This window comes from Acomys russatus, chromosome 4 (genome assembly GCF_903995435.1).
Source record: "Acomys russatus chromosome 4, mAcoRus1.1, whole genome shotgun sequence".
NCBI classification, from domain to species: Eukaryota; Metazoa; Chordata; class Mammalia; order Rodentia; family Muridae; genus Acomys; species Acomys russatus.
The window spans coordinates 78,256,298-78,268,472 of record NC_067140.1 but is presented as its reverse complement, the minus strand read 5'-3'; the positions used below and the strand labels follow the sequence as shown (position 1 = coordinate 78,268,472).

Genomic DNA, 12,175 nt, shown 5'->3' with positions numbered 1-12,175 from the left:
GTGCTAACTGAATTACTATACACTATACAGGGAGAGAGCCTGGTAAGAAGTCATTGGTGCTGGCTGCTTTAACTCTCATTAAAGAGTGTGGACCTCACTTTTGACCTCCCAATGACTAAAATTAAATTGCCAAACCGACACAAAACGTGCAAAAAACTCCCCTTCAGATATGACTCCAGTCAATATAACGACATTTCTATCTGGCTAAAAATCCTAGACCCTTTGTTTTCTAAACTGTGAGGTTCAAAACACATGCTTAAACGTTTTTGAAGAAGCAGAGAAATCCCTCAGAGTTCTCCACTGTTTCCTCCTCAGTAAGACAGATGAGTTGACTGGCACTGGCTGGATAAAGCCTGATCCACGTTAATGGTAGCAAAGCTCGTTTTGGGTAATCCATTCCTCGGATTCTTTGAGAAGGTCCTAAATTCTGTGATTTTCCTTTCCTTGTTCTCAGGGCGTGACCCGGGTGGGAGATGAGGGTGGTGGGTGCTGGTTTCCTGGTTAGTAGGCGCTGCTGGTTGCCATTGACTTCAAGGCCGGGCTACGCTGGGGCGTGGCCACCCAGGAGGCGGAGCCCAGGCCTCCAGGCCCCGCCCCCTGGCGCCGTAGGCAGCTGCCAAACCCCGGTGCGCGGATCACGCGGGCGGGAGCCGTTCTGGGCATGCTCAGTGGCCTGGCAGGTGTGGCCGCCTAGCAACTCCAGGTCGGCCCCGGCCGAGGGGCGGGTGAGAGGGAAGTGGGCGGGAGCGCGGGTACAGTCGCTGGAGTGGCCGGCGGCCGCGGGGCGCAGGGCCTGGTGGGAGCCCCCGCGGGCCCGGCCGGGATGAGCTATGGCATCGGTCAAGGTGGCCGTGAGAGTCCGGCCCATGAATCGCAGGTGAGTGGGGCCTCTCGCCCCCCACCCTCGCCACACCCCAACCCCGGGGCTGCTTGTCTCCAGCTCCGCTCACAGGCCAATCTGGATTTTAAAGGGACAAGCCCCTGACCCACCTGGCCTTGCCAGTGGTCCTGGCTGCCCATGTGAGGAAAGGTCTCCCGCGTTGAAGGGGAGTCTGAGGGAAAGTGTTCGCGAGGCGCGGGGAGATTTCCATATGCTGTCCCCAGCCCCAGTGACGTGAGGCTTGTTTGTTTTGCCCTTTACAAAACACCAAGGGACCACATTCGTGAAGTGAAATACTTGGGGGGGGGGATCATGGAAGTGTGAGGGGTTCCCCTGAGCTGTCAGGCACACTGTCATTTGTGCCAACCCAGAAGTCTCTATTAATCTTGCTACCTTTTAATCTGGAGAGGTTTTCCAGTCCCTGAACATGGACTCAGCGTCTAAACTGTATCTAGCAGTTCTTAAAGTTTACATGGGGGAATGAAAAAACTTCAACAAAGTTTTGCGTCCTTGAAGGAGAATCACGTGACACGTGTTTGACTAATGCTGATGTTAGGGGGCAAACAATGAAAACACATTTAGAAGGTAATCTCTTATGTTTTTCCTATAAAGTAGTGCCTTTCATCGTTTGACTCTTCATTGACCCCTTTTCAGCGACTTCCTCATCAGTTTAGAAAATTGCTCTCTCTCAGCAGCCTGGTTTGGTGTTCCATGCCTTTAATCTCAGCACTCAGGAGGCAGAGGCAGGTGGATCTCTGTGAGTTCTAGACCAGCTTGGTCTACAAAGAGAGTCTAGGACAGGCACAGCCAGGGCTGTTACACAGAGAAATCCTGTCTGGGGGGGGGGGGGGTGGAAGAGCAATGCTTTGGAGAAGTTAACTTTTAAACGGACTTAACTTCAGAGAATGACGTACATATAAGTGAGTGTCATCCAAGTTGACGGGCACAGGTCACACAGAGCCATTTTATTTATTGCTCTTTCGGTTCTTGGACATTTGACTTCCCATATGGCCTTTCTTCCTTGGTCATACTGTCAACTTTTGGAGGTCAGTGTTTGCTGGTGTGACAGCCAGTTAGGGCACCGAAGATTATCAAACCAAGAGATTTTACTGATTTCTCCTGAAAAAAAAATTTTTTTTTTCGTCTGCAAGTAGAGGAGCCATTATCCTGGTGCAGAACCATTAAATACCAGCACTTTTTGAAGTCAATGAGTTTTGCCTGTGTGATTTTCACGTTACTTCTAAAACTTTTAAGGGAGGGAGCTTGACTTGTATGTGTGTGTGTAAGTCCCAGGGGAGTATTGTTTCTTTACACACCCAGTTATACAAGATAAATTGACTCCAAAGTCTTTTATATGATTTATGATTTATTTTTCTTTGTTAGGGATTTATGTTATACAAAGGTTTGTTTTGTTTTGTTGTTTTTTTTGGGGGGGGGGGGGGAGGGACAGTGTGAACACCTGCTAGAAAATAGTACCAGACACTTGTTTGTACAAATGAAGTGTCTTCTCAGAGCCCACTGTCTCCCGAGGGGAGGATGATGGTGTATTGGCAGGGCTCATCAATCTGGGCCTTCTGGAAGGGGCGCTGTGGGTTCAGTGCCTTGTCAGTGTTGGCCTTGAGTCCAGGCCCATGGAGGTAGGGAACAATTACACATGCCTTGAGGAGGCAGACGGAGGAGAGGCCTGTGCCCTTCAAGTAATGCCGGTGGTATCAGGATCGGGACAGAAGGTAAAGAGGCAGTGATCTGGGCCAGGGCTGGAAATGGGAAGGTGCGGTGGGCACACCAAGACCGTTCCCTGGTAGCCGTGGTAGACTTGGGGAGCTCCATTGCATGGGAAGGAGAAGAAGCGGGGAGACTGGGAGGAGTTGTTAGCTGCAGTGTGATGCTCAGAGAGCTGGAAAGACTTTTAATTAATTTATTTTTCACTTTCATTCTGATCCTAGCCCCCTCCCTCTTCTCCTCCTGGTCCACCTACCCTCCTTCTTCCTCGTACCCCCTCCCCTACTCTTCAGAAAAGGTGAGCCTTCCCTACCAACCCACCCCAGCTCATCAAGTCAAGTCAGGACTAAGCTTGTCCTCTTCCTCTGTGCTCGATGGGGGAAGTGATTGGAAAGCAGGCAACAGAGTCCATGTCAGAGGCAGCCCCCTCCCCCCCCCCCTTACTAGGTGACCCACTGGAAGCCTGAGTTGCCCGTCAGCTACATCTGTGTAGGGGTCCTAGGTTCAGTCTATGCATGGTCCTTGATTGATGCTTCAGCTTCCGCGCGCCCCTCTGCGCCCTGGTGAGCTGGAAAGATTTGAAGTGGGCAGATAAAGTTGGGAGTGTTCTCAGCCATTTGGACATGCATGAAATGCAGTGAGCCTGAGTTACCAACTCAGTGTCCAGGCAGTGGGTGCCGCGTGCATGCTTAACTTGTTCTTTGAAATGTGGGGAAGATGACGTTATGTTTCTGCTTGGTGCAATCAGCAGACAGTGGGAATCCTGGTTAAGACTTCCAGGATTATCATGTGGAAATCTATCAAGGAGAGTGGGAGTCACTGATTGGATGATAGGATATGCTTATCTTTGGGATTCCAGAGAGAAGGGTTTGTCACCATGGAGATGAACCGGACCAGCACCCGGTCACAGTAGGAGCAAAAGCCCCCTGAAGGCTGTTGGTATCAAATGTTCCTAAGATGAAGGAAGTTCTTGGTCGAAGAGATGAGGATACCAGTAATTTCCCTAAGTAGTTTCTGGAGCCAGTGATCCAGAAAATGGCAGTAAAGTAGAAAGAGAGACGCTAATGGCGACCTAATGCATGTGGCCTAGTTGATAAGTCCTACCAGGACCCCTACCAGGACTGATGGTGATCAGAAGGAATTGTTTCTACCCCTGCTCTGGTAGCTTGCTTTGATAAAATTTAATATGTGGATCAGAGTTTTATATACCAAGATATGTTTAGAAGGATGGAGTTGTATTGTTGTAACAACAACAATAAAAAAAAGCATAGAATATGGACCAGAACATAGCAACAGGAGGTGTGTTGAAGGCCATCTGATGGAGCTCTGTGTAGTATATGGAAAGTGTCATTCATTGTAGAGGAGGGAACTCCAAGTTAGGAGACTGGGCAAAGCAAGATACCCATGCGCATACATATAGTAGGCTTGAGCATATGCACATGTGCCTGAAAAAACCATAGCGACCCAGCTCCACCTGTGTAGAGCAATTTATAAGGAACCTGACAGTGGTGCCTCTGTGAAGGATGATGGAAAGTTTTTCTTTTTGCTATTTTACTGTTTGAATTTTCACATTCTTGCGTAGTTGTGCAATTAATGATTAAAAACTTGCTGGTGAGAGTTTTACAAGCTATGTGGAGCCATTGGCTCTAATTGGGAAGGGTTTCAGTCACTGTAGGAGACAACTAAGGAAATTGTTTATTTATTTATCGGTTGTTTAAAGTTGATATTTCAAGCGAGAAAGCTTCCGGCTACGCCACCAAGGGCAAAAAAGAGGCCCGGAGCCTTCTGAAGAAGAGGGGCCTATATGAGTTTGCCCGAGTCCTGAGCCTTTGCAGTCCTTGGTCTTTCTGGGTAAACTTGATCCCTGCGGTGATCCGGTGTTTGTTTTTGCTGCCTAATGGATTATGTGGCAGGAGTAGCCATTCCAGATGCAGTGATTCTAATTCACCAGCTGACTTGTCCAGTTCCTGTTTTTTTTTTTTTTTTTTCTTTTGCTGTACTAGGAATTGAATCCAGGGATTTGTGTGTACAGTGCAGGCGCTATACCTCTGAGCTAGAGCCCTAGTCATCTTTATATTCCCCTTTGATTCTAAGTTGCCTAGTCTGACCTTGAATCCACCCTGTAGCTCAGGTGGGACATCCTTATGGGAGTGTGCTATGTGCTCATCTCTCTGGTAGGAACACCAAAGCCTTGTACAGCTTGTAATAGTAGGGGCATATTATGATGCTATTTTTACAGATTGGGAGGCAGTGCCTTATCCACGGAGGGTACAATAACAAAATATCATACAACTGGGTACTTTGAAAACAATAGAGATTTATTCCTTATGATTTTGGGTGCTGGCAAGTCCCAGATTTAAGGCACTGGCTGGCAGGGTGTCTGAGGAGAGCATCTTTGCTATGTCCCTTCATGGTGCAAGGGACAAATTTCTTGGGCCTGTTTTATGAGGATGATAAACCCTCTTATTTAGAAGGGTTTGCCCTCTTGACTTAAAACCATGTCATTGGGGCTTTGTAAGATCTTAGCATCTGAGTGTAAGATGCACAAGTATTGAGACTGTAGCACCTAGCTGACTTGTCCAAAGTAAGGATCATACTTTTAAAAATGAGTAAGCAGCCAGGCGTGGTGGTGCATGCCTTCAATACCAGCACTTGGGAGGCAGAGGCAGGTGGATCGCTGTGAGTTCGAGGCCAGCCTGGTCTACAGAGCAAGTCCAGGACAGCAAAGGCTACACAGAGAAACCCTGTCTCAAAAACAAACAAACAAACAAACAAACAATGAGTAAGCCATTAGCAGACACAAAATTTTGCTCATAATTTTTATGGGCAGAAGTTTAATATTTTATATATTCCTTTTGCTTTATGACTTTAATCTTATAGGTGGTGATTGTTCCTCCTCCTTCTCACCTCTCCCTCCTCCTCCTCACCCCTCCTCCTCCCCCCTCCCTCTTCCTCCTCTCCCTCCTCCTCCTCACTCCTCCCTCCTCCTCCTCACCCCTCCCTCCTCCTCCTCTTCCTCCTCCTCACCCCTCCCTCCTCCTCCTCTTCCTCCTCCTCACCTCTCCCTCTTCCTCCTCTCCTCCTCCTCCTCACCCCTCCCTCTTCCTCACCCCTCCCTCCTCCTTCTCACCTCTCCCTCCTCCTCCTCACCCCTCCCTCCTCCTCCTCTCCCTCTTCCTTCTCCCCTTCCTCCTTCTCCTCTTTTCCTTCTTCTTCTGTAATGTGCTGTACATGGTGTCTCACACTTGTAATTCCTGCACTCTGGAAGTTGAGGCAGGAGGATCATGCCAATTTGAGTCCAGCCTAGGCTACAGAGTTATATCCTGTTTTAGATCAAAACATGTCCCCCCCAAACAAAACCAAAACCAAAACAAACAAAAAACAAAATAGACTGATTTTTTTCTACTTCTGGTTAATTTTCCTTCCTGGATTATTATTTATTATTTTTTATTTTGTTTGTAGTACTGCCATTGAACTCAGGGCCTTACACATCTGCACAAACAACTGTACCACTGAGCTACATCCGCAGGCCTCCCAGTACTTTGAGTTTTGAGGCAGAGTCCCACTTCACTTTCTTCTGAGCAGGTTGCTCAGGCTGGTTTGCACTCACTGTGTAGCCCATGCAGGCTTTGAACTTTCCACCTTTCTCACTCTATTCCTCAATAGCTAGAATGACTGATTTTTCATGGAAACGATGATCTTTCAGGGCCTTTGATACTTTAAGAGAGTCAGAGCCTTAGGGAAGAAGATCTTGAGTTAAATTTTTGGTTGCATCTCTGAACAACATACATTTGAGCAAGAACCTTAATTATCCTAAATGTCAGTTTTTATGTGTGCAAGATGTGCTAATAATTATAGATACTTTATGCATTCTTGTAAATCTGGGCTTTTTCCTCTTAAGTGTTGTCAGCTGGTACACATGAAGAAATAAATTTTAAATTGCTGGCCTGTAGACTTGTGAGGTATTTACACTTATTATTATTATTCTACATTATTGTATTATTTCATTAAAATTGCTTGTTTTGGTTAATTAGCTTGATCTAGGTGGACTGATGAGTTGCAGCTGGCAGTGTGGCAGACACAGTGTGTGCATCTAATGAGAGAGATAAGGTGCTTAGCATAGCAGAGACTCCATAAAGCTGTGTTGTGGTAGGGCTACTGGTGTGGCTCATAGGTGAGCACTGGCTTAGCATGTTCAAGGCCTGGGTTGCATCCGTAGTACTATACCACACCACAAAACTTTCTTCCTTCTCCTCCTCCTCCCCTTCTCCTCCTCCTTCTCTTCCTCCTCCTCCTTCTCTTCTTCTTCCTCTCCTCCACTTGGGTGGCTTCTTCTTATCGTTATTATTGGAGTTTAATGATTGTAACCTTTATAAAAAAGTTTAAGAAGAAACATCTGCCAAGTGCTGGACTTTGTGGCGGTTCCTGGTAGCACACTGTGCTCCCTAAGGCAGATCAGCCCGGGCTTTCACTTGTCTGCAGGTTCTTGGTCTTCCTGATTTGCATCGCAGGTACAGTTTAGCCTCCTGTCAGTCTAGTTCAAAAGAGAAGAAAGGGCCAGTGGCATTTTGACTGGGATCAATTCCAGATCAGGGTAAGACCCAAAGAAAGGTAGTTCCTGGTCAGTGTGGGAGGGTAGATGGACGAGTGTGTCCTGATGGAAGGTGGGAAGGAACCTGCCCAGACAGTGGCCCCTGCCAGATACCATGTGAGTCTTTTATCTCTTTACCTTGGCAACCTCTTTTCTTCCTTCCACCAAATGACAATGACTGACCCAGCCTCTTATTTTTTTCTTTTCTGTTCTTTTCCTCCTCCTCCTCCTTCTTTTTTTGTAAGGGGGCAGGGTCTCTTCTATCCCAGGCTGGCCTTGAACTTGCTATGTAACTGAGGATGACCTTAGTTTTCTAACCCACCTGCCTCCATCACCTGAGTGTTTTATTGGGGGCTTATGCTTGCATGCCTTGTTTGATGCAGTGTTGTGGTACAAACCCAGGTCTTCATGCATATTAGGCAAACACTATGGGCCTTTTGTCCTCACTGTATGGAGGGGAGACTGAGACAGTGCTGGGCTGAGCTGCCTCTGGTGTCCTTCAGAGCCCTGTGTATGGACACTTGTTGCCTGAGGGCTGCCTGATGACAGAGTCTTTGGCCTTAGGGACTTGCTGGTCTGCTGAACAGGCTGTGGAGGCACAGACATTCAGACATCCAGCACTAGCGAAGGAATGAATCATCTTGCTGTTCAGATGGAGTACCTACAGCACTCCGGGGTCTTGGGGAGAGGTTTCTGGGGTCTTAGGCAAGTTAGAGTTTGAGTTGAGCGCTTCAGGAATATTGCCAGGGACCATTTACCAACTAGTGTCCAGTAACTGCTAAGGCTTGGGATGCTTGCTGGTAGCTGATATTGCAAACCTGTTCTCCATTGGAGGGCCAGAGAGGGAAACAGTTGCCACACAGTCCTTCATACCTGGCTTAAAGTCCTTCCATTCTATTGAAGACTTTGATGGAGGGAGGGCACAGGTGACAGTGAGGTAGGAATAAGTTAACTGTATTAGGATTTTAACATTTTTGAGAATTTGTTGAGAGGCAGAAGGCAGCGTGTTGGTTGCTAGGATTTTTCTTTTAAGTAGAGAGTCCTGTGCTATCAGGTTCAAAATAAAAATTTTCACTATTCAGCTGTTCTAAGTGTTTCAAAAGCCTCAGATTGGCCTATAAGCAGTGCTGTGGGGCATTTTCTTGATTAATGATTAACGTGGAAGGGCCTGGCCCACTGTGGGTGGAGCCCTCCCTGGGCAGAAGGTCCTGGGTTGTGTATGAGAGCAGGCTGAGTGAGCCATGGAGAGCAAGTCATCCGGGAGCCGGCATCTGTGACCTCTGCTTCAGTTCCCACCTCCAGGTTTCCGCCTTGAGTTGCTACCGTGATCTTCCTTAATGATGGAGGATGACCTGGAAGTTGTAAGACGAAATCAATCATTTCCTCCCCAAGGTTGTTTGTGGTCAGGGTGTTTTTATCACAGCAATAGAAACCAAACTAAGATGTGCCATCCATAAAAGTGCACCAAAGGAATTTAAGTTGTAAATCCCTCTAAATTCCATGAATCAGAGATGACTACATGTGAAGTTGTGGTGTGTTTGCATTCGGTTTGTTCCTCCTCTGCTTGTGCGGCCATTACCCGTGCACTTTTTTATATCCTGGGCTTCATTGTTGTATGAGAAATTGTGAAGACCAGTCAGTGCACAAAAAGACTAAAGAATCAAAGATGACAGAAGGTTTATGGCTTCACTAGGCAGGAGAATGTTTGTTGGGTGTGAGTGCTGGGCAGGGAGCTGGCTGGGGGACAGGGAGGTGTGTAGTGGGGTGCTGGTGGAGATGCAGAGAGTAGAGCTGAGGTGAGTTACTGGCTTCTCAGTGGAGGCTTGAAGGTTAGGAACTGAAAGGTGATGGTTGCTTTGGTGGACGAGAGCGCAGTCACCACAGTGAAGAAAGAAGAGACAGGGTGAGGAGGCAGCAGAGCTGTCCTGCAGAGCTCCGCTGCAGGCTGACTGCGTGATCTGCTGTATCACTTACACTTTGTGAGGCTCAGCTTCCCTTTTCTTTTTCTTTTTCCCTTTTTTTTCCTTTTTTTTTTTTTTTAGTTTCTTTTAGTTTTTTCAGTTTCCCTTTTTTTTTTATTAAAACAAAATAATTTATTCAAAATGATAATAGAAATCTATTACACTTAGTACCTGAAAGAAAAACATATTTTAAATGGATGTGAACATTAATCAAAGTAATTCGTGATTTAAGGCCATTATTGTAATCATAATATAATTTATTCAGATATTGTATCTCTCATATATAGAATCTCCTTTTATAAGATCAGTTTCCCTTTTCTTAATTTGTGATTTTCTGGGCATGCTCTAGAGATAGCCGTGAATCACTGGGACTGTTGGGGGTGGGGTGGGGAGAATGGTACCATAAATTTTAGAAAAAACATTTATGCCAATGCTGAGTTGATGTTATTTTCACTGTCATGCATGTTAGGGTTTGCTTTAAAGGTGTTCCCCAAGGGCTTGTTGTACACTTCTCCAGCTGCTGCTGTGGTTTTGGCAGGCTGTGTAATTTGTAGGAGGTGAGGCCTAGGTGCTGGAAGTGGGCCACTGGGTGTAGGCCTTTGTAGCTATTGACTGAGCTGTTTGTCTGTACCGTCCTTGACGTGATAAACTGAGACCCTCTGAAACTGTGAACAGAAATAAACTCTCCTAACTTGTGTCAGGGATGTTGGTCACCGAGACTGAAAAAGGCATTAATACAGATGCCTTTGCTGTCGTTCCTCCCCATTATTATTTTGTAAACATACAGGGGAATTTTCCAGAAGCACACAAAGTATGATATTGTCCTGGCTCTGTGGGCTGTTCTTTGCACTTTGTATACATAATTAATAAGAACTCTGATTGGGGGCAGCAGAGCCGCGCTGAGCGGGAAAAGCCCTTGCTGAGCCAGCAGCACCGCGAGCTCCAGCTTCAGGGTGAGAGTCCATTTAAAAAATTATGTGGGACACAGTCAAGGAAGACCCCGACATTAACCTCTGCCCTCCACATGAGCACACTCAGTCACATTCACAAGCACTCCCACACAGTGTGTACACATGACACATGCGCACAAGAATTCTTAGGGCTCTTCAGCAATTTTTAAGGTTGTGAAAGGGTCCTGAAGTCACGGCATTCGAGACCAGGTACCATCAGATGGTGTTGGTGTAGGTTTATGGGAAAAAGATGAAAATGTGATAAGAGTGTTTGGCACACCCCCATATGCACAGTAAACTGTTAGTAAATCCTAGCTGCTGCTGTTTCTCATAAATTCAGTCATCACACAGGGAGGCAGCAGTGACAATGTGCTGGCTACTTTTATGTCAACTTGACACAAGCTAGAGTCATCTGAGAGGAGGGAACCGTGATTGAGAAAATGTCTCCATAACATCTGGCTGTAGGCAAGCCTGTAGGGTATTTTCTTAATTAGTGGTTGATAGGAGAGAGACCAGTCCGTTGTGGGTGGTGCCTTCCCTGAGCTGGTGGTCCTGGGTTCAATAAGAAAGCAGGCGGAGCAAGTCAGGAGGAGAAGCTAGCCAGTAAGCAGCACCCCTCCATGGCCTCTGCATCAGCTCCCACCTCCAGGTTCCAGCCCTGCTTGAGTTCTTGTCCTGACTTCCTTCTGTGATAGACTATGGTGTGGAAGTGTAAGCCAAATAAACCCTTTGCCCTGGAACTTGCCTTTGGTTATGGTGTCTCATCATAGTAATAGTAACTCTAACCACGACAGAGCACCTAGTGTAGAGAGCAGGGTCATGGAGAGAGGAGGGTTAGCCTTATTACATCCTGTGTACAGGTAGCCCTGGGATTAAAGGTGTGTGTTAGGCTAGCTCAACTGCACCAAACAAAAGACAGGCTTTTACAGTTCACAATCTCAGGGATCACAATGGGATCAAATATCCTGCAACACGTGTGGGAGAGAGCACATGTTCAAGTACGAACCAGGGAGAGAGACTCAGCACCCGCGTGCATGTCTTTCTGTCAGAGAAAGAGGGAAGGGGTTACTAAGAGAGGTGCAGTCACCTGCTGTAAAGATGTTTGTGTTTGTGTGAGCCACCATTAGTTTATTATGTTTTTCCACATTAGCTTAATAGCCTTACTGTTCTTCAGGTTCTTGTATAGAGATACAACCTCCCTGCCACTTAGGAAAAAGAACATGTTGATTTCTCTTACACCTGTACCCCAAGGAAGAGTGTCACAGTGTTGTGTCATGCCCAGCTCTTACTGGCTACCGAGACTTGGGTTCATTCCTGGCTTTGATGCCTTCTGTTCAACTCAAGTGATGAAAAAGTAGGCAGAGGAAGAATGCATCATGGGAAGTCAGCAGTGGCTTGCTAGGATTTCGCCACCTATTGCTGACAGGTAGAGTGGCCCCACACTTCCCTTCCCTGGTTTGCTGGGTTTGGCCCCAGCCACTTGTGTTTGTGAGCCTTCGTGCCCTTCCAGCAGTGACTGCATTTATTATTCATTGTTGTCGGCCAGTGCAGGGAAAGTGTGCTTCTGTGATCACAATCTATCTATTCACAGACACTGGGAGTCCATGTCAGTGAGGCCTGTGGAATTTAGGATACTTTGAGAAGTCAGTGCTTTCACGGTACTGGTCTTCAGAGTGGACCATTTCTGTTCCTTTGTTCATTTGCTAGGAGTTCTAAATCTTAAATTGTAATTATCTTATATAATCCTTAAGAATGACCCTGTTATTAGCTCTGACTTAGAAAACTGGGGATCAGAGAGGGATCCTGATTCAGTGCCACTCGACCAGGAAGCTGTTATCACATTACTCTGGATTTCTGGCTTCGTAGCAGTTACCTTCTTCTGACTTTCTGCCTGTGCCCAAGTATGATGTGCTCTTGATGCCTGTCCCTCCTTCACATGAGCTTCACAAGAACCAGAAGCCATATGGATCGTGTTTGCCTTTCCTCAGGGTTTACAAAATGTGCTGGCATACTGGGACACTCAGGGAATGTTTGTTGCATTAGTGTCAGCCCCTCTGCCCTGTGTGGATGC

At 46.7% G+C, this 12,175-nt stretch overlaps 1 protein-coding gene across 8 annotated transcripts in view; it reads left to right on the top strand.

Annotated features, from left to right (window-relative positions):
* The first annotated feature begins 695 nt into the window (after window positions 1–695).
* The window catches only part of Kif16b (kinesin family member 16B), a 270,389-nt gene continuing 258,909 nt past the window's right edge, over window positions 696–12,175 (top strand). For 5 of the 8 annotated variants that reach the window (XM_051144756.1, XM_051144755.1, XM_051144754.1 and 2 more), the window contains exon 1: window positions 710–877. In XM_051144756.1, coding sequence (XP_051000713.1) covers window positions 831–877 — 47 coding nt within the window. In that variant the 5' untranslated portion in view covers window positions 710–830. Of the gene's footprint in view, window positions 878–12,175 lie in introns of all 8 variants that reach the window. The other 3 variants (XM_051144749.1, XM_051144750.1, XM_051144753.1) reach the window with 3 other exon arrangements.